Genomic DNA, 23958 nt, shown 5'->3' on the forward strand with positions numbered 1-23958 from the left:
AGGTGAGATCTCTATAGTAGTAGGGTCTATTACAGGGTCCCTGGAGGTGAGATCTCTATAGTAGTAGGATCTATTATAGGGCCCCTGGAGGTGAGATCTCTATAGTAGTAGGGTCTATTATAGGGCCCCTGTAGGTGAGATCTCTATAGTAGTAGGGTCTATTATAGGGCCCTGGAGGTGAGATCTCTATAGTAGTAGGGTCTATTATAGGGCCCCTGTAGGTGAGATCTCTATAGTAGTAGGGTCTATTACAGGGCCCCTGGAGGTGAGATCTCTATAGTAGTAGGTCTATTATAGGGCCCCTGGAGGTGAGATCTCTATAGTAGTAGGGTCTATTATAGGGCCCCTGGAGGTGAGATCTCTATAGTAGTAGGGTCTATTATAGGGCCCCTGGAGGTGAGATCTCTATAGTAGTAGGGTCTATTATAGGGTCCCTGGAGGTGAGATCTCTATAGTAGTAGGGTCAATTATAGGGCCCCTGTAGGTGAGATCTCTATAGTAGTAGGGTCTATTACAGGGCCCCTGTGGCTCTTGTGCAGTTGAATTTCTAGAAATCCTCAGCCGCCCGCCGTTTGTAGCCGCGGTCAGTGGTTTCTGTGCCGTTTCTTTTTGGCAGATGCACTTTTCTAGGTTTATTTGGAGGCGAGTGTGAGTATATTTCTCATAATTTACGATGAAGCGAGACCACCCAGCGAGCGCAGGATTACCGCCGAGAGGACGATGATGGATTTCACTTTACAGATCTTTCTTTTGAGCCAAAAACACGAATACTTATATTCTCTGAAGGTAATGTAAGAAGTGCTGCCAGAAACTGCGCGGCGGCAGCCAAACACCATGAGAATTACAGGAGGTGAACACCGGAGCATCACAGACTCATACCTCCCAACTGTCCTGGATCCTGGAGGGACACTCTCTGATTTTGGTGGCTGTCCCGTGGTCCTGGAAAGGCTGAGGTATGTCCTGCTCTCAGCTGTCTCTGTGTCCATAGGATAAAGAGACAGCTGATTGTAATGGTGAAGCTCCCAGCTTCACCAGTCACTATTAAGGTGCCGGCGCTCGCCGCGCTCCCCAGCAGCAGCACGATATCCGTCACGCATCCCACTACTGGTCTGTGCAGGAGATGCCGGAAAAACTGCTCCTCCTCCTACACAGCACCGCGATGTGTCTGAGCATCCTGCTGGGGAGAGCCGATCATCGGAAGAACCAGGTGAGTATTTATGTTTGTTTTTTTATTCCTCTAAAGAGGGGCACATATCTGGGTATAACTACTGTGAGGGGGCACATATCTGGCATAACTAATGTGAAGGGAACATATCTAGACATAACTACTGTTAGGGTGCAAATATCTGGCATAACTATTGTGAGGGGGCACATATCTGGCATAACTAATGTGAAGGGAACATATCTAGACATAACTACTGTTAGGGTGCAAATATCTGGCATAACTATTGTGAGGGGGCACATATCTGGTATAATTACTGTGAGGGGGCACATATCTGGTATAATTACTGTGAGGGGCACATATCTGGTATAATTACTGTGAGGGGCACATATCTGGTATAACTACTGTGAGGGGGCACATATCTGGTATATTACTGTGAGGGGCACATATCTGGTATAATTACTGTGAGGGGCACATATCTGGTATAACTACTGTGAGGGGGCACATATCTGGTATAACTACTGTGAAGGGGGCACATATCTGACCATAACTACTGTGAGCGGGAACATATCTGGTATAATTACTGTGAGGGGGCACATATCTGGTATAATTACTGTGAGGGGCACATATCTGGTATAATTACTGTGAGGGGGCACATATCTGGTATAACTACTGTGAGGGGGCACATATCTGGTATAACTACTGTGAGGGGGCACATATCTGGTATAATTACTGTGAGGGGCACATATCTGGTATAACTATTGTGAGTGGCACCTATCTGGGCATAACTACTGTAAGGGGGCATATATCTGGGCATAACTACTGTGAGGGATCAAATATCTGGTATAACTACTGTGAAGGGGGCACATATCTGGGTATAACTACTGTGAGGGGGCACATATCTGGTATAATTACTGTGAGGGGCACATATCTGGGCATAACTACTGTGAGGGATCAAATATCTGGTATAACTACTGTGAGGGGGCACATATCTGGGTATAACTACTGTGAGGGGGCACATATCTGGGTATAACTACTGTGAGGGGGCTTATATTTGGCCATAACTACTGTGAGGGGGCACATATCTGGCCATAACTACTGTGAGGGGCACATATCTGGGCGCAACTACTGTGAGGGGGCACATATCTGGACATAACTACTGTGAGGGGCACATATCTGGCCATAACTACTGTAAGGGAGCACATATCTGGCCATAGCTACTGTGAGGGGGCACATATCTGACCATAACTACTGTGAGGGGGCACATATCTGACCATAACTACTGTGAGGGGGCACATATCTGACCATAACTACTGTGAGGGGGCACATATCTGACCATAACTACTGTGAGGGGGCACATATTTGGTATAATTACTGTGAGGGGCACATATCTGGTATAACTACTGTGATGGGGGCACATATCTGGTATACCTACTGTGAGGGGGCACATATCTAGCCATAACTACTGTGAGGGGGCACATATTGGTCCATAACTACTGTGAGGGGGCACATATTGGGCCATAACTACTGTGAGGGGCACATATCTGGGCATAACTACTGTGAGGGGCACATATCTAGGAATAATTACTGTGAGGGGCACATATCTGGTATAACTACTGTGAGGGGGGCACATATCTGGTATAATTACTGTGAGGGGCACATAACTGGTATAACTACTGTGAGTGGCACCTATCTGGGCATAACTACAGTAAGGGGGCATATATCTGGGCATAACTACTGTGAGGGATCAAATATCTGGTATAACTACTGTGAGGGGGCACTTATCTGGGTATAACTACTGTGAGGGGGCACATATCTGGCCATAACTACTGTTAGGGGGCACATATCTGGGTATAACTACTGTGAGGGGGCACATATCTGGGTATAACTACTGTGAGGGGGCACATATCTGGGTATAACTACTGTTAGGGGGCACATATCTGGGTATAACTACTGTGAGGGGGCACATATCTGGGCATAACTACTGTGAGGGGGCTCATATTTGGCCATAACTTCTGTGAGGGGGCACATATCTGGCCATAACTACTGTGAGGGGGCACATATCTGGTATATTACTGTGGGGGGGGGGCACATATCTGATATATTACTGTGAGGGGCACATATCTGGCATAACTACTGTGGGGGCACATATCTGGTATATTACTGTGGGGGGGGGGCACATATCTGGCATAACTACTGTGGGGGGGGGCACATATCTGGTATATTACTGTGGGGGGGCACATATCTGGTATATTCCTGTGGGGGGCACATATCTGGTATATTACTGTGAGGGGCACATATCTGGTATAACTACTGTGAGGGGCACATATCTGGACATAACTACTGTGAGGAACACATATCTGGGTATAACTACAGTGAGGGGGCACATATGTGATATAACTACTGTGAGGAAGCACATATCTGGCCATAACTACTGTGAGGGGGCACATATCTGGATATACTACTGTGAGGGGGCACATATCTGGTATAATTACTGTGAGGGGCACATATCTGGGTATAATTACTGTGAGGGGCACATATCTGGTATATTACTGTGAGGGGGCACATATCTGGTATATTACTGTGGGGGGGGGCACATATCTGGTATATTACTGTGGGGGGGCACATATCTGGTATATTACTGTGGGGGGGGACACATATCTGGTATAACTACTGTGGGGGGGGGCACATATCTGGTATATTACTGTGGGGGGGCACATATCTGGTATAACTACTGTGAGGGCACATATCTGGTATAACTACTGTGGGGGGGGGCACATATCTGGTATATCACTGTGAGGGGCAAATATCTGGTATAACTACTGTGGGGGGGGCACATATCTGGTATATTACTGTGGGGGGGGCACATATCTGGTATAACTACTGTGGGGGGGGCACATATCTGGTATATTACTGTGGGGGGCACATATCTGGTATATTACTGTAGAGGGCACATATCTGGTATATTACTGTGAGGGGCACATATCTGGTATATTACGGTGGGGGGAGCACATATCTGGTATATTACTGTGGGGGGGGCACATATCTTGTATATTACTGTGGGGGGGGCACATATCTGGTATAACTACTGTGGGGGGCACATATCTGGTATATTACGTGGGGGGGGCACATATCTGGTATATTACTGTGAGGGGCACATATCTGGTATATTACTGTGGGGGGGCACATATCTGGTATATTACTGTGGGGGGGCACATATCTGGTATATTACTGTGATGGGGGGCACATATCTGTATAACTACTGTGGGGGGGGGCACATATCTGGTATATTACTGTGGGGGGCACATATCTGGTATATTACTGTAGGGGGGCAAATATCTGGTATATACTGTGAGGGGCACATATCTGGTATATTACTGTGGGGGGGCACATATCTGGTATATTACTGTGGGGGGCACATATCTGGTATAAACTACTGTGTGGGGGCACATATCTGGTATATTACTGTGGGGGGGGGGCACATATCTGGTATATTACTGTGAGGGGCACATATCTGGTATATTACTGTGAGGGGGCACATATCTGGTATATTAATGTGGTGGGGGGGCACTATCTGGTATATTACTGTGGGGTGCACATATCTGGTATATTACTGTGGGGGGGGGGCACATATCTGGTATATTACTGTGGGGGGCACATATCTGTATATTACTGTGAGGGGCACATATCTGGCATATTACTGTGGGGGGGCACATATCTGGTATATTACTGTGAGGGGGGCACATATCTGGTAATTACTGTGGGGGCACATATCTGGTATATTACTGTGAGGGGCACATATCTGGTATATTTACTTGTGAGGGGGGCACATATCTGGTATATTACTGTGAGGGGGCACATATCTGGTATATTGCGTGGGGGGGGGCGCACATATCTGGTATAAACTACTGTGGGGGGGGGGGGCACATATCTGGTATATTACTGTGGGGGCACATATCTGGTATATTACTGTAGAGGGCACATATCTGGTATATTACTGTGAGGGGCACATATCTGGTATATTACTGTGGGGGGAGCACATATCTGGTATATTACTGTGAGAGGGCACATATCTGGTATATTACTGTGGGGGGGGGCACATATCTTGTATATTACTGTGGGGGGGGGGCACATATCTGGTATAACTACTGTGGGGGGCACATATCTGGTATATTACTGTGGGGGGGCACATATCTGGTATATTACTGTGAGGGGCACATATCTGGTATATTACTGTGGGGGGCACATATCTGGTATATTACTGTGGGGGGGCACATATCTGGTATATTACTGTGAGGGGGGGCACTATCTGGTATAACTACTGTGGGGGGGGCACATATCGGTATATTACTGTGGGGGGGCACATATCTGGTATATTACTGTAGGGGGGCAAATATCTGGTATATTACTGTGAGGGGCACATATCTGGTATATTACTGTGGGGGGGGCACATATCTGGTATATTACTGTGGGGGGCACATATCTGGTATATTACTGTGGGGGGGCACATATCTGGTATAATTACTGTGGGGGGCACATATCTGGTATATTACTGTGGGGGGGGGCACATATCTGGTATATTACTGTGAGGGGCACATATCTGGTATATTACTGTGAGGGTGCACATATCTGGTATATTACTGTGTGGGGGGGCACATATCTGGTATATAACTGTGGGGGGGGGGCACATATCTGTATATTACTGTGGGGGGGGGCACATATCTGGTATATTACTGTGGGGGGCACATATCTGGTATATTACTGTGAGGGGCACATATCTGGCATATTACTGTGGGGGGGGGCACATATCTGGTATATTACTGTGAGGGGGGCACATATCTGGTATATTACTGTGGGGGGCACATATCTGGTATATTACTGTGAGGGGCACATATCTGGTATATTTACTGTGAGGGGCACATATCTGGTATATTACTGTGAGGGGCACATATCTGGTATATTACTGTGAGGGGGGCACATATCTGGTATATTACTGTGAGGGGGCACATATCTGGTATATTGCTGTGGGGGGGCACATATCTGGTATATTACTGTGAGGGGGGCACATATCTGGTATATTGCTGTGGGGGGGCACATATCTGGTATATTACTGTGGGGGGCACATATCTGGTATATTACTGTGAGGGGGCACATATCAGGTATATTACTGTGAGGGGGCCAATATCTGGTATATTACTGTGAGGGGCACATATGGCATATTACTGTGGGGGGGGGGGGCACATATCTGGTATATTACTGTGAGGGGGGCACATATCTGGTATATTACTGTGGGGGGGCACATATTTGGGTATATTACTGTGAGGGGCACATATCTGGTATATACTGTGAGGGGCACAATATCTGGTATATTACTGTGAGGGGGGCACATATCTGGTATATTACTGTGAGGGGGCACATATCTGGTATATTGCTGTGGGGGGCACATATCTGGTATATTACTGTGAGGGGCACATATCTGGTATATTACTGTGAGGGGGCACATATCTGGTATAACTACTGTGAGGGGCACATATCTGGTATATTACTGTGAGGGGGCACATATCCGGTATATTACTGTGAGGGGCACATATCTGGTATATTACTGTGAGGGGCACATATCTGGTATATTACTGTGAGGGGGCACATATCCTGTATATTACTGTGAGGGGCACATATCGGTATATTACTGTGAGGGGGCACATATCCGGTATATTACTGTGGGGGGCACATATCTGGTATAACTACGGTGAGGGGCACATATTGTATATTACTGGTGAGGGAGGCACATATCTGGTAGAATTACTGTGAGGGGGCACATATCTGGTATATTACTGTGGGGGGCACATATCTGGTATATTACTGTGAGGGGGCACATATCTGGTATATTACTGTGAGGGGGCACATATCGGTATATTACTGTGAGGGGGCACATATCCGGTATATTACTGTGAGGGCACATATCTGGTATATTACTGTGAGGGGGGCACATATCCGGTATATTACTGTGAGGGGGGCACATATTCCGGTATATTACTGTGAGGGGCCATATCTGGTAATTACTGTGAGGGCACATATCTGGTATATTACTGTGAGGGGCACATATCTGGTATATTACTGTGAGGGGCACATACTGGTATATTACTGTGAGGGGCAATATCTGGTATATTACTGTTGAGGGGCACATATCTGGTATATTACTGTAGGGGCACATATCTGGTCTATTACTGTGAGGGGCACATATCGGTATATTACTGTGAGGGCACAATCTGTATATTACTGTGAGGGGGCACATATCTGGTATATTACTGTGAGGGGCACATATCCGGTATATTACTGTGAGGGGCACATATCCGGTATATACTGTGAGGGGGGCACATATCTGGTATATTACTGTGAGGGGCACATATCTGGTATATTACTGTGAGGGGCACATATCTGGTATATTACTGTGAGGGGCACATATCCGGTACATTACTGTGAGGGGGCAACATATCTGGTATATTACTGTGAGGGGCAACATATCTGGTATATTACGGTGAGGGGGGCACATATCTGGATCTTTACTGTGAGGGGGCACATATCTGGTATATTACTGTGAGGGGGGACATCGTATTACTGTGAGGGGGCCAATACTGGTATCTTACTGTGAGGGGGCACATATCCGGTATATTACTGTGAGGGGGCACATATCTGGTATATTACTGTGAGGGGCACATATCCGGTATATTACTGTGAGGGGCACATATCTGGTATATTACTGTGAGGGGCACATATCTGGTATATTACTGTGAGGGGCACATATCCGGTATATTACTGTGAGGGGCACATATCTGGTATATTACTGTGAGGGGCACATATCCGGTATATTACTGTGAGGGGCACATATCTGGTATATTACTGTGAGGGGCACATATCTGGTATATTACTGTGAGGGGCATAAAGGGGTAATAACTATGTGGGGTCATTTAGGGGACTTGCTGTATAGTTGTTTTGGGCGCAGACGCGCGGTATAAACGCAATGACCATGACGCGCTCCGCACATATTGTCTCTCCTTCTATCTGGGGAGATGTGGAGACCAGATGAAGGGCAGCCCTGTAACCCCCCAGTGTGTGATGGCGGCGGATAGCAGGTTGCCTAGCAACCACTTAGCGTCCTGCCAGGGAGACCACCCTCAGAATACATATAGCTGCATGCCTATGCCTCCTTTGTGCCGATGTCGGATTACTGGAGGCGTGCCGGTCTGAGCTCCAGGCAGCAGCACAGCACTGAGGGCACAGGCGCCTCCTGCCCACATCCAACATGGCCGCTCGCTCCTCATAGGCATAGACCGGAGGCGGAAGCTGCTTCCCGGCGGAGAAAGATGGCGGCTCCCTGTGTCCTCCTGTCATCGGTCACACGGCTCCTCCGTCCTGCGCTGGGGATAGCGGGATGGCGGGGAGCCCCGGGCGTGCAGAGCCGAGCAATGCGGCAGCGTGAGTGCGGGGAGGTCACATGTGTGCGGTGATGGCCGCCTGGAGGTGACATGTGTGCGGGGATGGCCGCCTGGAGGTGACATGTGTGCGGGGATGGCCGCCTGGAGGTGACATGTGTGCGGGGATGGCCGCCTGGTCACATGACCTGATGTTACTGCTGGAGATGAGGGTTTATGATATATATGTCTATATCAGCAGCAGTCTGCCCCCCCCCCCCCGGTCTCTGTTGTTGCAGTCTGCCCCCCATCTCTGTTGGTGGAGTCTTACCATCCCCCCTCCTCTGGAGTCTTTCGGCCCCCTCCCCTGGTCTCTGTTGGCGCAGTCTTCGCCCCCCTCCCGCAGTCTGTTGGCCCCTCCCCTGGTCTCTGTTGGCGCAGTCTGTCGGCCCACTCCCCTGGTCTCTGTCGGCGCAGTCTTCGCCCCCCTCCCGCAGTCTGTTGGCCCCTCCCCTGGTCTCTGTTGGCGCACTCTTCGGCCCCCTCCCGCAGTCTGTTGGCCCCTCCCCTGGTCTCTGTTGGCGCACACTCTTCGGCCCCCTCCCGCAGTCTGTTGGCCCCTCCCCTGGTCTCTGTTGGCGCACACTCTTCGGCCCCCTCCCCTGGAGTCTGTTGGCCCCTCCCCTGGTCTCTGTCGGCGCAGTCTTCGGCCCCCTCCCGCAGTCTGTTGGCCCCTCCCCTGGTCTCTGTTGGCGCACACTCTTCGGCCCCCTCCCGCAGTCTGTTGGCCCCTCCCCTGGTCTCTGTTGGCGCACACTCTTCGGCCCCCTCCCCTGGAGTCTGTTGGCCCCTCCCCTGGTCTCTGTCGGCGCAGTCTTCGGCCCCCTCCCACAGTCTGTTGGCCCCTCCCCTGGTCTCTGTTGGCGCACCTCTTCGGCCCCCTCCCCTGGAGTCTTTCGGCCCCCTCCCCTGGTCTCTGTTGGCGCAACTCTTCGGCCCCCTCCCGCAGTCTGTTGGCCCTCCCCTGGTGTCTGTTGGCGCAGTCTTCGGCCCCCTCCCGCAGTCTGTTGGCCCCTCCCCTGGTCTCTGTTGGCGCACACTCTTCGGCCCCCTCCCCTGGAGTCTGTTGGCCCCTCCCCTGGTCTCTGTCGGCGCAGTCTTCGGCCCCTCCCGCAGTCTGTTGGCCCCTCCCCTGGTGTCTGTCGGCGCAGTGTTCGGCCCCCTCCCGCAGTCTGTTGGCCCCTCCCCTGGTCTCTGTTGGCGCACTCTTCGGCCCCCTCCCCTGGAGTCTGTCGGCCCCCTCCCCTGGAGTCTGTCGGCCCCTCCCCTGGAGTCTGTCGGCCCCCTCCCCTGGAGTCTGTCGGCCCCCTCCCCTGGAGTCTGTCGGCCCCCTCCCTGGAGTCTGTCGGCCCCCTCCCCTGGAGTCTGTCGGCCCCCTCCCCTGGAGTCTGTCGGCCCCCTCCCCTGGAGTCTGTCGGCCCCCTCCCCTGGAGTCTGTCGGCCCCCTCCCCTGGAGTCTGTCGGCCCCCTCCCCTGGAGTCTGTCGGCCCCCTCCCCTGGAGTCTGTCGGCCCCCTCCCCTGGAGTCTGTCGGCCCCCTCCCCTGGAGTCTGTCGGCCCCCTCCCCTGGAGTCTGTCGGCCCCCTCCCCTGGAGTCTGTCGGCCCCCTCCCCTGGAGTCTGTCGGCCCCCTCCCCTGGAGTCTGTCGGCCCCCTCCCCTGGAGTCTGTCGGCCCCCTCCCCTGGAGTCTGTCGGCCCCCTCCCCTGGAGTCTGTCGGCCCCCTCCCCTGGTCTCTGTCGGCGCAGTCTTCGCCCCCCTCCCGCAGTCTGTCGGCCCCTCCCCGGGTCTCTGTCGGCGCAGTGTTCGGCCCCCTCCCGCAGTCTGTCGGCCCCTCCCCTGGTCTCTGTTGGCGCACTCTTCGGCCCCCTCCCCTGGAGTCTGTCGGCCCCCTCCCCTGGAGTCTGTCGGCCCCCTCCCCTGGAGTCTGTCGGCCCCCTCCCCTGGAGTCTGTCGGCCCCCTCCCCTGGAGTCTGTCGGCCCCCTCCCCTGGAGTCTGTCGGCCCCCTCCCCTGGAGTCTGTCGGCCCCCTCCCCTGGAGTCTGTCGGCCCCCTCCCCTGGAGTCTGTCGGCCCCCTCCCCTGGAGTCTGTCGGCCCAGTCTTCGGCCCCTCCCCTGGTCTCTGTCGGCGCAGTCTTCGGCCCCTTCCCGCAGTCTGTCGGCCCCTCCCCTGGTCTCTGTCGGCGCAGTCTTCGCCCCCCTCCCGCGGTCTCTGTCGGCGCAGTCTTCGCCCCCCTCCCGCGGTCTGTCGGCCCACTCCCCTGGTCTCTGTCGGCGCAGTGTTGGCCCCTCCCCCAGCACAGTCATGTGACTCTTCGTTTATTTACATGTCCTTTTTCTATTTTTCTCTCCAGTGACTGAAGTGAAAGACGGGAAGGTGACGACGGTGAGTCCTGGTCATGTGACCGCGGAGTGCGCTGAATGTCATGTCCTAACATAAGGGGGAATCCGACCGCTGAGCCGCCAGCGTGAGACTTCTACTCCAGTCACATCCAGAGCTGCATCGTGATGTAACATCAGAACTGTAGATGCAGCTTTACATGTGACTGGAGTAGAAAGTCGTCTCTGTCCTGTTTGTTACAATGTATTAGTCGGACAGCTCAGAATAGACTGGTTACAATTGTAGCAAACCCCCAGCTGTGCGATCAGGGCCGGAGCAGCCACTGACTGCATGAAGCTCACAGGGACTCCTCCATTTCTTGTAGATTGAAGGGCGAATCCTTGAAGAGAAGCCGTCCATGTCCCCCCCGAATCCTGAGGGGCAGTGTCCGATCTGCAGGTGGAACCTCAAACACAAGTACGACTACATGGTAAGAGAGTGCCGCCCCCCTACTGCCTGCGGCGCCCCCTACTACACGGTAAGAGAGAGCGCCGCCTCCCTGCTGTCGGAGCTACGCTCACTGCCTGCGGCGTCCCCTACTACACGGTAAGAGAGAGTGCCGCCCCCCTACTGCCTGCGGCGCCCCCTACTACACGGTAAGAGAAAGTGCCGCCCCCCTACTGCCTGCGGCGCCCCCTACTACACGGTAAGAGAGAGCGCCGCCCCCCTACTGCATGCGGCGCCCCCTACTACACGGTAAGAGAGAGCGCCGCCTCCCTACTGCCTGCGGCGCCCCCTACTACACGGTAAGAGAGAGCGCCGCCTCCCTACTGCCTGCGGCGCCCCCTACTACATGGTAAGAGAGAGCGCCGCCTCCCTACTGCCTGCAGCGCCCCCTACTACATGGTAAGAGAGAGTGCCGCCTCCCTACTGCCTGCGGCGCCCCCTACTACACGGTAAGAGAGAGCGCCGCCCCCCTACTGCCTGCGGCGCCCCCTACTACACGGTAAGAGAGAGTGCCGCCTCCCTACTGCCTGCGGCGCCCCCTACTACACGGTAAGAGAGAGCGCCGCCTCCCTACTGCCTGCGGCGCCCCCTACTACACGGTAAGAGAGAGCGCCGCCCCCCTACTGCCTGCGGCGCCCCCTACTACACGGTAAGAGAGAGCGCCGCCCCCCTACTGCCGGAGCTACGCTCACTGCCTGCGGCGCCCCCTACTACACGGTAAGAGAGAGCGCCGCCTCCCTACTGCCTGCGGCGCCCCCTACTACATGGTAAGAGAGAGCGCCGCCTCCCTACTGCCTGCGGCGCCCCCTACTACACGGTAAGAGAGAGTGCCGCCTCCCTACTGCCTGCGGCGCCCCCTACTACACGGTAAGAGAGAGTGCCGCCTCCCTACTGCCTGCGGCGCCCCCTACTACACGGTAAGAGAGCGCCGCCCCCCTACTGCCTGCGGCGCCCCCTACTACACGGTAAGAGAGAGTGCCGCCTCCCTACTGCCTGCGGCGCCCCCTACTACACGGTAAGAGAGAGCGCCGCCCCCCTAATGCCGGAGCTACGCTCACTGCCTGCGGCGCCCCCTACTATACGGTAAGAGAGAGAGAGAGCGCAGCCTCCCTACTGCCGGAGCTACGCTCACTGCCTGCGGCGCCCCCTACTATACGGTAAGAGAGAGAGAGGAGCGCAGCCTCCCTACTGCCGGAGCTACGCTCACTGCCTGCGGCGCCCCCTACTACACGGTAAGAGAGCGCCGCCTCCCTACTGCCTGCGGCGCCCCCTACTACACGGTAAGAGAGAGCGCCGCCTCCCTACTGCCTGCGGCGCCCCCTACTACACGGTAAGAGAGCGCCGCCTCCTTACTGCCTGCGGCGCCCCCTACTACACGGTAAGAGAGAGCGCCGCCCCCCTACTGCCTGCGGCGCCCCCTACTACACGGTAAGAGAGAGCGCCGCCTCCCTACTGCCGGAGCTACGCTCACTGCCTGCGGCGCCCCCTACTACACGGTAAGAGAGGGCGCCGCCCCCTTACTGCCAGAGCTATGCTCACTGCCTGCGGCGCCCCCTACTACATGGTAAGAGAGAGCACCGCCCCCTTACTGCCAGAGCTACGCTCATTGCCTGCGGCGCCCCCTACTACACGGTAAGAGAGAGCGCCGCCCCCCTACTGCCGGAGCTACGCTCACTGCCTGCGGCGCGCCCTACTACACAGTAAGAGAGCGCCGCCTCCCTACTGCCGGAGCTACGCTTACTGCCTGCGGCGCCCCCTACTACACGGTGAGAGAGCGCTTACTGCCTGCGGCGCGCCCTTCTACGTGGTAAGAGAGAGCGCCTACTGCCGGAGCTACGCTTACTGCCTGCGGCGCGTTCTACTACACGGTAAGAGAGCGCACTGCCTCCCTACTGCTGGAGCTACGCTCACTGCCTGCGGCGCCCCCTACTAACGCGTTAAGAGAGAGCGCCGCCTCCCTACTGTCGGAGCTACGCTCACTGCCTGCGGCGCGCCCTTCTACGCGGTAAAAGAGAGCGCCCCCTCCCTACTGCCGGAGCTACGCTCACTGCCTGCGGCGCCCCGTGTACAAGTGGAGAGATGATAGGGTGAGTGCATAGCCCCAGCTCCATGGAGACGATAGAGAGTGCAGCTCTGGAGTATAATACAGGATTAGTAATGTATGTACACAGTGACTGCACCAGCAGAATAGTGAGTGCAGCTCTGGAGTATAATACAGGATGTAACTCAGGATCAGTAATGTATGTAGACAGTGACTGCACCAGCAGAATAGTGAGTGCAGCTCTGGAGTATAATGCAGGATGTAACACAGGATAAGTAATGTATGTACACAGTGACTGCACCAGCAGAATAGTGAGTGCAGCTCTGGAGTATAATACAGGATGTAACTCAGGATCAGTACAGGATAAGTAATGTATGTGCACAGTGACTGCACCAGCAGAATAGTGAGTGCAGCTCTGGAGTATAATACAGGATGTAACTCAGGATCAGTACAGGATAAGTAATGTATGTACACAGTGACTGCACCAGCAGAATAGTGAGTGCAGCTCTGGAGTATAATACAGGATGTAACTCAGGAACAGTACAGGATAAGTAATGTATGTACACAGTGACTGCACCAGCAGAATAGTGAGTGCAGCTCTGGAGTATAATACAGGATGTAACTCAGGATCAGTACAGGACAAGTAATGTATGTACACAGGGACTACACCAGCAGAATAGTGAGTCCAGCTCTGGAGTATAATACAGGATGTAACTCAGGATCAGTACAGGATAAGTAATGTATGTACACAGTGACTGCACCAGCAGAATAGTGAGTGCAGCTCTGAAGTATAATACAGGATGTAACTCAGGATCAGTACAGGATAAGTAATGTATGTACACAATGACTGCACCAGCAGAATAGTGAGTGCGGCTCTGGAGTATAATACAGGATGTAACTCAGGATCAGTACAGGATAAGTAATGTATGTGCACAGTGACTGCACCAGCAGAATAGTGAGTGCAGCTCTGGAGTATAATACAGGATGTAACTCAGGATCAGTGCAGGATAAGTAATGTATGTACACAGTGACTGCACCAGCAGAATAGTGAGGGCAGCTCTGGAGTATAATACAGGATGTAACTCAGGATCAGTGCAGGATAAGTAATGTATGTACACAGTGACTGCACCAGCAGAATAGTGAGGGCAGCTCTGGAGTATAATACAGGATGTAACTCAGGATCAGTACAGGATAAGTAATGTATGTACACAGTGACTGCACCAGCAGAATAGTGAGTGCTGCTCTGGAGTATAATACAGGATGTAACTCAGGATCAGTAATGTATGTACACAGTGACTGCACCAGCAGAATAGTGAGTGCTGCTCTGGAGTATAATACAGGATGTAACTCAGGATCAGTACAGGATAAGTAATGTATGTACACAGTGACTGCACCAGCAGAATAGTGAGTGCTGCTCTGGAGTATAATACAGGATGTAACTCAGGATCAGTAATGTATGTACACAGTGACTGCACCAGCAGAATAGTGAGTGCTGCTCTGGAGTATAATACAGGATGTAACTCAGGATCAGTACAGGATAAGTAATGTATGTACACAGGGACTGCACCAGCAGAATAGTGAGTGCAGCTCTGGAGTATAATACAGGATGTAACTCAGGATCAGTACAGGATAAGTAATGTATGTACACAGTGACTGCACCAGCAGAATAGTGAGTGCAGCTCCGGAGGATAATACAGGGTGGGTAAGGTATGTAGACGGTGCTCTTCATGGGTAATCCTATCTATAACCTGTCGGCTCCACTTCTGTTGTTGCAGAGCCTGTTGTGCTGTTACTGTGAGGTGAAGGGTTAATAATCGGTCTTCTCCGCTCTGCAGGACGTCCTTGTTCTCGGCCAGTTCATCCGCTCTGACGGCGGTATGTTATCGCGCAAGGTGACGGGACTGTGCTCAGAGGAGCACAAGAAGGTGCAGGCCTGTGTAAAGATGGCGCATCGAGCAGGTGAGGGAGGCATGGCCGCTCACTTACCTCCTGGCATTGCTGCTGAAGGAAGGTCATGTCTTACCTGAAGTCTGACACCGTGTTGTAAGCGGCTCACCTGTGTGTATGAGTTGTCAGCAGATCCTTGTGACTGGCTTTCCCTTCCCTACGAGACGCCGTACTGCCAACACTGCTCACCAGTCCATCACCTGTGAGCCGGGGTAGGTTAGGGTTAAAGGGAACCCGTCAACTGTATGCTGACCGTACTGACGGCAGTATAAAGCACTGACAGAAATGCTGATCTCAGCGGTGTGTCACACATCAGCTAAGAGTCCCATCTACCTGAGAAGAGTCCTGGTTATTATAATCTGCTGATGATTGGCAGTTCTCTCTTAGAGAGAAAGGGGTTAAACTAAGTAGAAGTCTGTCAATCATCAGAAGGTGGGCGGGAGGAGCAGGAGATTATAATAACCAGGACTCTTCTCGGGTAGATGGGACTCTTCATGGCCTGGGCTGGTTCTCGGCAACCACTTACTTTTAGCTGATAAGTGACACAGCGCTGAGAGCAGCATTTCTGTCAGTGCTTTATACTGCCGTCAGTACGGTCAGCATAAAGCTGATGACCGGTTCACTTTAACATGTCCTTTCACTGACAGCAAGCAGTGCTCTTTTAGAAGTTAATCCCACAAAGAATTTTGTGAATGTGATATCCAACCGTTTACCATAAACATTTTTGGGATTAACACTTAAATGCTCTTATCCGCAGATATTCAGGAATGATGTTAGTATAGCGCCATCTGCTGTTTATATTGAGTGGCTTTTCTGTGTCCACCTCTGTAAATGTGGTGGGGTGGACGCACGGTGGGGGTCCTCAGGAGAGGCCATCGATATCAGATCAGTGGGGGTCCTCAGGAGAGGTCATCAATATCAGATCAGTGGGGGTCCTCAGGAGAGGCCATCAATATCGGATCAGTGGGGGTCCTCGGGAGAGGCCATAGATATCGGATCTGCGGGGGGTCCTCGGGAGAGGCCATAGATATCTGATCAGTGGGGGTCCTCAGGAGAGGCCATAGATATCTGATCAGTGGGGGTCCTCGGGAGAGGCCATAGATATCAGATCAGTGGGGGTCCTCGGGAGAGGCCATAGATATCAGATCAGTGGGGGTCCTCGGGAGAGGCCATAGATATCAGATCAGTGGGGGTCCTCGGGAGAGGCCATAGATATCAGATCAGTGGGGGTCCTAAGGAGAGGCCATAGATATCGGATCAGTGGGGGTCCTCGGGAGAGGCCATAGATATCGGATCAGTGGGGGTCCTCGGGAGAGGCCATCGATATCGGATCAGTGGGGGTCCTCGGGAGAGGCCATCGATATCGGATCAGTGGGGGTCCTCGGGAGAGGCCATAGATATCGGATCAGTGGGGGTCCTCGGGAGAGGCCATCGATATCGGATCAGTGGGGGTCCTCGGGAGAGGCCATCGATATCGGATCAGTGGGGGTCCTCGGGAGAGGCCATCGATATCGGATCAGTGGGGGTCCTCGGGAGAGGCCATCGATATCGGATCAGTGGGGGTCCTCGGGAGAGGCCATCGATATCGGATCAGTGGGGGTCCTCGGGAGAGGCCATCGATATCGGATCAGTGGGGGTCCTCGGGAGAGGCCATCGATATCGGATCAGTGGGGGTCCTCGGGAGAGGCCATCGATATCGGATCAGTGGGGGTCCTCGGGAGAGGCCATCGATATCGGATCAGTGGGGGTCCTCGGGAGAGGCCATCGATATCTGATCAGTGGGGGTCCTCGGGAGAGGCCATCGATATCAAATTGGTGGGGATCCTAAGGAGAGGCCACTAATATTGGTGGGGGGGTCCTCAGAAGAGGTCATCAATATCAGGCAGGGATTACTGCCTCTGTATTTTGCGTATCGGTACGTTCTGCTCTACAAACGGTTAAGAACAGGACATGTTCCACATCTGTATACTTTGCAGCCCCATTGAAATGAATGGGTCTGCAGCCCGGATATGGACTGAAAGTGGTGGTGTGAATGGAGCCTAGCGGTGACGGCCAGCGTGATGATGTTCTCCTCTGCCCCCAGGACTTCTTCCAGACCACAGGCCCAAATTGCCAGAAGGAAAGAAACCCAAAGACAAATTTCATCTGAACAGGTAAGAGCGGACGATCGTCACCCGGCAGCGCTCCTCCCCCGATGTATCCGCCGAACCAATCACGGGTCACCCTGCCTGTAGTCTCGTGCTTATGTCAGAGCCGTGTGCGCGGTCACTGACCGCTGCCGTCCAGTGCTGTCAGCCCCTCAGGACTCATGATGTTCTCGGTCCCCCCTCAGGTACCTCACTTTGTGGTCCGTGGCCACCGCCAAACCCATTCTGAGGAAGGGACTGAAATGGAGTAAGGTGAAGATGCCGGTCGGGGACCCCATAATGAAGGATAACGTGCGGTACAGCCGTAGACCGCTCTTCTTCAGACAGTGACCTCTGATAAATGTCTGGTCTGTATCTACAGCTGCGTTCACACGGAGGGTGAAGAATGGCGCGGTATTATTTAATGTCGGTTTTCTGTTCATACATTACAATAAACCAGGATTGTACAGATTGTGTGTCAGTCCCATTGACCTCGCCATGACGGGTGCGAGCTCCTCAGATCATGAAGGGCAGGTCGATGTTCCGCTCTCCGTTCCCGATGTACAGGTAACCGTGCTGCGGCGTCAGTGGGATGTGGTAGAACGTCATCCCCAACCACAGAAGACTCCGCAGGACCACCACGCTGCTCCCCTGCTCCCAGTGCAAACTCCAGCAACCTGTGGGGGAGGGAAAGGGAGGTTACTGGGGGATCGTGTGCCGGACTAAAGGAAGGCTTCTGTATATTCTAGGATTCGGCCAATGGGTGTCCAGATATGAGCCCCCCTCAGTGGGGTCCAACCCTCAGCGCAGCACTCCAATAACGAGGGACCATTTCTAAAGACTTCCCTGACCACATAAATCCTGTGTGAGCAGAGTTGTCGGATTGCAGACTGACGACTTCCGGTTGTGAATGGCGGGGGCAGCAGGGTTCTGGACAGTCCTAGGAGAGGATGGGTGTGGTGGTTCAGGGTATTAGGTCCCCATGCAGTGACCAAATGAGATCTCATCCCCTCCGAGCTGCAAATGTGGAAATTTCCCTCGGCTCTTTAGTCTTCTCCACAATCAAAACCATATTTCATTCTCTTTTGTGGCAGCCGCCAAAGGGCGGTCTCTGGGAATGCTGCACCCCGGAGGCAGCCGGCACATGGGAAAGCGTCTCCTCTGATGTGCGGCTCAGAGGCCATTGCCTGGTAGACGGGCGCGGACGTCTGATCGACCACAACTAATGAGGAGCAGAAACACATCAACTTGCGTGTTACCCGCGCATGCGGAGGACGCAGCCGCTGTCTCCAAATTAACCCTTAATCCAATAACAGAGTGGCGGGGAGCTCGGGGACTGCAGCTGTCGGTCAGCGGATGGGCTCCGGCTACAAACGCCAAAAATCGCAACCTCTCAAAGTGAAAGGAGTCTCGTTGCAAACCACAAGTTACCAGTCGTACAGTGGTCGGGTTGTGATAACCTGTGGGTTGCGCTGTGACCCCATTCTTTTTCACTGGTGGCGATCCGTGTGACAGGTCTCGCCCCAGCCTCATCAGAATGACCTCGTTCCTCCATTAAAGGCTATGTGCATCTTTGGGGGCAATTTTAGTATTATTGCATTTTACTCATTTTGAGCTAAAATCACTTTTTCAATTGGTCTTTGTTACAAATATTGAGCCCTTTTCTCTGCACAGAGCTGAGATGCAGCCTCTGGATGTTTGCTCTTTTCCGTCAGTTGGGGAGCTGACGGCTGCTGCTCTGACATTAGAAACACTCTTTATAGCGTTTATAACTAGTGGTGAGTGAAGCGAGCGTCATCCGAAGTCTCATACTGCACGCAGATCCGTCTCCATACGGTATTAGAATGTATGGGCTCCGATGAGCCGAGGTAAGTTATTTCGAAGTCACGCGTGACTTCTTTGAATAACTTCTGTAGTTGATTTTTAAACTGGAAACAACTTGAAACCGAACTCTGCTTCGGGGCCGATAAGTACCTCAGAATCTAAGCCGATTCAGAAGTTTTGAACAAAGCGACTTCGGAGGAAGCATCGGAAGCTTCGCTCAACACTAGTTATATGTAGTTTAAAGTGTAAATGTCAAGTTTTAATAAAAAAAAAACATTTTAGCATGTGTTACTGCTGCAGCAGCATTATGCATAAAGCAATCTTTAGTTGCTTCACCTACCACTGTTTTCCTGGAGTTTCCCGCTTAGTTACGGCTGTTTAAACATTTACAATATGAGGACCTTCTCAAGACGGCTCCTCTGCCAGTTCTCTGAGGCCAAAACTGCTTTCCCTCACTTCCCATACACACTTGCTGTAGCCAGCAGCTCCCTGCCAGCCAATCAGATTGGATTACTGAGAGACACGCCTCCTCACTGAAGCCTAATGCAGGCCTGCAGTGTGAAGGACCGCCCCTCCATCTTCCTAGCCGGAGACAGATGAGCCCCAGCAACGGTCTATAAGGGACAGGGGACATTAATGAAAGCTGTTATTCTGACAACCATTGACCGACTACCCCAGGTCCACATGCCTAGCTCGAATAATCTAGCAAATAAAAAAATGTATAACCAGGGTTAGGGCGAGCACACAACACTTGGACCACAGTATTAGATAATGTGCTATACGATACTGCGGGGTGAGATACCACATGAGCAGGAGTTTAGTTGGGTAGATTTGCATTGCCCACACTGGAACTTACAGACTTTATAAGCATCGAAATAGTGTGCAGGAGGCTTATTATCAACCTATGTGTGTATACATGCTATTGGACACGGAAGTTCAGCAATTGCAAAGCAATCCATAACGGTGCAGATATATATACACATCAGTGTGTTGTGAATATAAGGGACTTATCCTATCTATGAACTCTATTGGTGTGGATATCAGTACTACAATTGATTTTATTTGAATTTTATATTATTATACACGTGTAGTTTGATTGTGATTTAATTAAATTTTATGCACATTATCTAATACTGTGGTCCAAGTGTTGTGTGCTCGCCCTAACCCTGGTTATACATTGATTACTCACTACTAGAGGGTGGGTGTCCCTCTAATTGGGTTAGTAGCACCTTATCCAGAACCCTGCCTGAAGTGAGCCACCACCTTGAGTATAAATAAAAAAAATGACAGTTACACTTTAAGAAAACAAAACTCAATGCAGCCGCACTCTGCAAACACAAATAACATACAATAATGCCATAGTTATAGAAAATATTCTAATGCTGCGCTTATTTCGTAAATTTGAGATTCTTGGCAAAGACATTTTGCACAAAATTATTTGGGCCCGTCTGCCGGCGTCAAGGCGATCTCTGTAAGACAGGAACCTAACACTAAATTCTACCTGTTATGTGCCATGATGGCCACCATAAAATTCAGGGGGTGCAGGTTCCACATGCATGCTGGGCCCACTCTGATTTTAAAAATTTTTGGTGCCATAACAGCCTCCATTAAATCCAGGTCTTATAGAGATCGCCTTGATGCCGGCAGACGGGCCCAAATAATTTTGTACAAAATGTCTTTGCCAAGAATCTCAAATTTACAAAATGTGTCTCATTACCACCAGAATATTTTCTATAATTATGGCGTTATTGTACGTTATTTGTGTTTGAAGAGTGCTGGTGCATTGTGTTTTTTTCTCTCTGTGTTTCCAGCCATGGCGGCGTGCACCTGCGCACTGGGATGTGATGACTGACTCCCTTTCTCTCAGTAGTTTAGAGATGAGGGTAATTAGATGACCGGCACAAAGCTAGAAAAACTGTTAACCCCTTTGTGACAGGCTCTTTGGAGCACGTGTGTCTCTGCATTTCGGGGAGGGGGGGGGGGGGTACTGTCTGTCCTTAGGGAGAGCACCTAGTCAGCGTAAGGAGTCTTATCAAAACGTATAGAAAGCTTCCCCTGCTGCAGTCCTGAGGCTGTATACAGGAAGGAAGACTATACTGAACACAGCAAGGCTTCCCCGAGCAATGGCTTCTAATGTGACCGTGACCAGAGGCCACCCGCCCCCTGCGACACTCATTGACAGGTTATCAGCTTGTAGGTAAAAGTTCCTGAGCCTCATCGCAGCCGGGGACACATGCATACAAGGTCACATCACTGCAGTCAGCGCCTCTTACGGGACAATCACCCCCATCAAGTCCACAGGGCAGTGACCTTACATCCTCCTCTCCTGAAATCCTCTGTGCTGCTGGGAGGACCCTGCTCCTTCCACTATGTAACTCTCATCCTGTCACCTCTGCAAGATCAGTGCACTCCTGTCCTGAAATCCTCTGCACTGCTCCAGAATGTTATAAGGGAGTAAACATAATTGGGGGGCGTTGACCTCTGTGTTGGGGCGCCCTCTCACCTTTAGGGACGTCGTGTTCCAGGGAGTTCAGGAAGTCGATGGCGGGGTCCTGGTCGGCCTTCTCCAGCAGAGACTTCTTCTTGGGGTGAAGTGTTGGGGTGAAGTGGAAGAAGGAGCTCAGCCTTTTTGCCTCGCTGACTGTAAGACCTGGGGGGGGCAAGACGAGGGTCAGAGGTCATGACCATGGAGGATACAGCAGCGTCGATCAGGGGCCCCGAACCATCAGCTGCAATTTGGGCCCCACAGGCTGTGATTTACCTCGGAAGCTGCTGTTTACGTTGACCTGTCCGAGTGGATTCTTGAGGAACGCCCCCCGCGGAGCCACCGCTGCCTCTCGATCAATCATTGCGATTGTGGCGACCAGACGGGACTCCTCCTTAAAGTGCTTCTGAAGAAGGAAAGCGACAAAAGGGTTAACTGCTTCCCCGCTGTACCCCCCAAAATAAGGAGAACCCGGAAAGATGCGCAATTACCATCACCTCCTCCTCGTACACTGCCGACCCCTCCCCCGCCTTGCTGCGCACAGTGTGCTCGTACTCATGGGCGGGGTCTCCGATGAAACGGCCCTTAATCAGCTGCGCTTCTCCAATCACATCATCTGTGGGCGGAGTCAGAAGGCACCAATCCAGGCAGTTCAGGCTGCAAGACACAGGCACCCCAAATTATCTGTGCACCCAACGTAGTGAGGGACCATACAGCACCCTGTGTTTCCCGTGCACCTGGCTCTGCTGCCCACGTTTCCAGTGCCCCCTCAATGCTGCCCCTCGTGTTTCCCGTCCACCCCTCAATGCTGCCCCTCGTGTTTCCCGTGCACCCCTCAATGCTGCCCCCCATGTTTCCTGTGCACCCCTCACTGCTGCCCCCCATGTTTCCTGTGCCCCCATGCTTCCTGTGCACCCCTCACTGCTGCCCCCCCATGTTCCCTGTGCCCCCATGTTTCCTGTGCACCCCTCACTGCTGCCCCCCCATGTTCCCTGTGCACCCCTCACTGCTGCCCCCCCATGTTCCCTGTGCACCCCTCACTGCTGCCCCCCATGTTTCCTGTGCCCCCTCACTGCTGCCCCCCATGTTCCCTGTGCCCCCATGTTTCCTGTGCACCCCTCACTGCTGCCCCCCATGTTTCCTGTGCCCCCCTCACTGCTGCCCCCATGTTTCCTGTGCCCCCCTCACTGCTGCCCCCCATGCTTCCTGTGCACCCCTCACTGCTGCCCCCCCATGTTCCCTGTGCACCCCTCACTGCTGCCCCCCATGTTTCCTGTGCCCCCTCACTGCTGCCCCCCATGTTCCCTGTGCCCCCATGTTTCCTGTGCACCCCTCACTGCTGCCCCCCATGTTCCCTGTGCACCCCTCACTGCTGCCCCCCATGTTTCCTGTGCCCCCTCACTGCTGCCCCCCATGTTCCCTGTGCCCCCATGTTTCCTGTGCACCCCTCACTGCTGACCCCCGTGTTCCCTGTGCCCCCCTCACTGCTTCCCCCCGTGTTCCCTGTGCCCCCCTCACGGCTGCCCCCATGTTCCCTGTGCCCCCCTCACCTGTAGAATGTCCTCCGGCTGCTCAGCTGCTCGCCCCCGTCCGTGCCCTGTGCTATGTAGTAGTCCCCCTGGACCCCCAGGATCTTGCCCCAGAAGAAGACGCGGGACAGCCGCATGTCTCTCTGGAGCAGCAGCAGGGAGGTCCGCAGGACGGCGCTCTGCTCGGGGCTCAGGCCGGGCACCAGCTCCAGGGACAGGCTCAGGCTCTCGGCGTCCATCGCTTCCCGTACTCTGTGCGGCTCCGGCGCTCCCGTCTCCCTGAGAACAGTAACCAGGAGACGCTCCGGTCTCCATAGCAACGCGTTCAGTAACTAGGAAGTAAGCTTCTCCTTGACAACGGGCCACCCCCCCCTGACGTCACTTCCGCTTCTCGGCTCCGTTATCAGCGTGTTCCCAGGTCTTTATTCACGTGTTTTCTAGCGGATCCGTTAGGAAAGGACACCGGAAACCGTGAGGGAGGAGCCTGTGACATGTGTTCACACCTGGCGGCTGCGTGAGGTGTTCTGACCTGGGGAATAAAGTGTGAGCGC

At 53.0% G+C, this 23958-nt stretch overlaps 2 protein-coding genes across 3 annotated transcripts; one reads left to right on the forward strand and one right to left on the reverse strand.

Moving 5' to 3' along the window:
• The first annotated feature begins 8501 nt into the window (after positions 1 to 8501).
• Positions 8502 to 18040, forward strand: MRPS18A (mitochondrial ribosomal protein S18A). The gene is made up of 6 exons (XM_044285337.1): positions 8502 to 8635; positions 10983 to 11014; positions 11334 to 11438; positions 15332 to 15455; positions 17527 to 17596; positions 17776 to 18040. Exons 1-6 carry the CDS (start codon positions 8524 to 8526, stop codon positions 17918 to 17920), a joined length of 588 nt encoding a protein of 195 aa, XP_044141272.1. The 5' UTR covers positions 8502 to 8523; the 3' UTR covers positions 17921 to 18040.
• On the reverse strand, positions 17970 to 23846 carry RSPH9 (radial spoke head component 9). 2 transcript variants are annotated; one of them, XM_044285336.1, is made up of 5 exons: positions 23429 to 23846; positions 22376 to 22535; positions 22155 to 22284; positions 21897 to 22043; positions 17970 to 18246 (listed from the first exon to the last, which is right to left on the reverse strand). In XM_044285336.1, the coding sequence occupies exons 1-5, from the start codon at positions 23644 to 23646 to the stop codon at positions 18086 to 18088; spliced, it is 816 nt and encodes a 271-aa protein (XP_044141271.1). In that variant the 5' UTR covers positions 23647 to 23846; the 3' UTR covers positions 17970 to 18085. The 2 variants fall into 2 exon arrangements, with proteins under 2 accessions (XP_044141271.1, XP_044141270.1); XM_044285335.1 differs by having other exon boundaries at positions 22370 to 22535; positions 23429 to 23842.
• Between the last annotated feature and the right edge of the window lie 112 nt (positions 23847 to 23958).

Source organism: Bufo gargarizans, chromosome 3, assembly GCF_014858855.1.
Source record: "Bufo gargarizans isolate SCDJY-AF-19 chromosome 3, ASM1485885v1, whole genome shotgun sequence".
Classification (NCBI taxonomy): domain Eukaryota; kingdom Metazoa; phylum Chordata; class Amphibia; order Anura; family Bufonidae; genus Bufo; species Bufo gargarizans.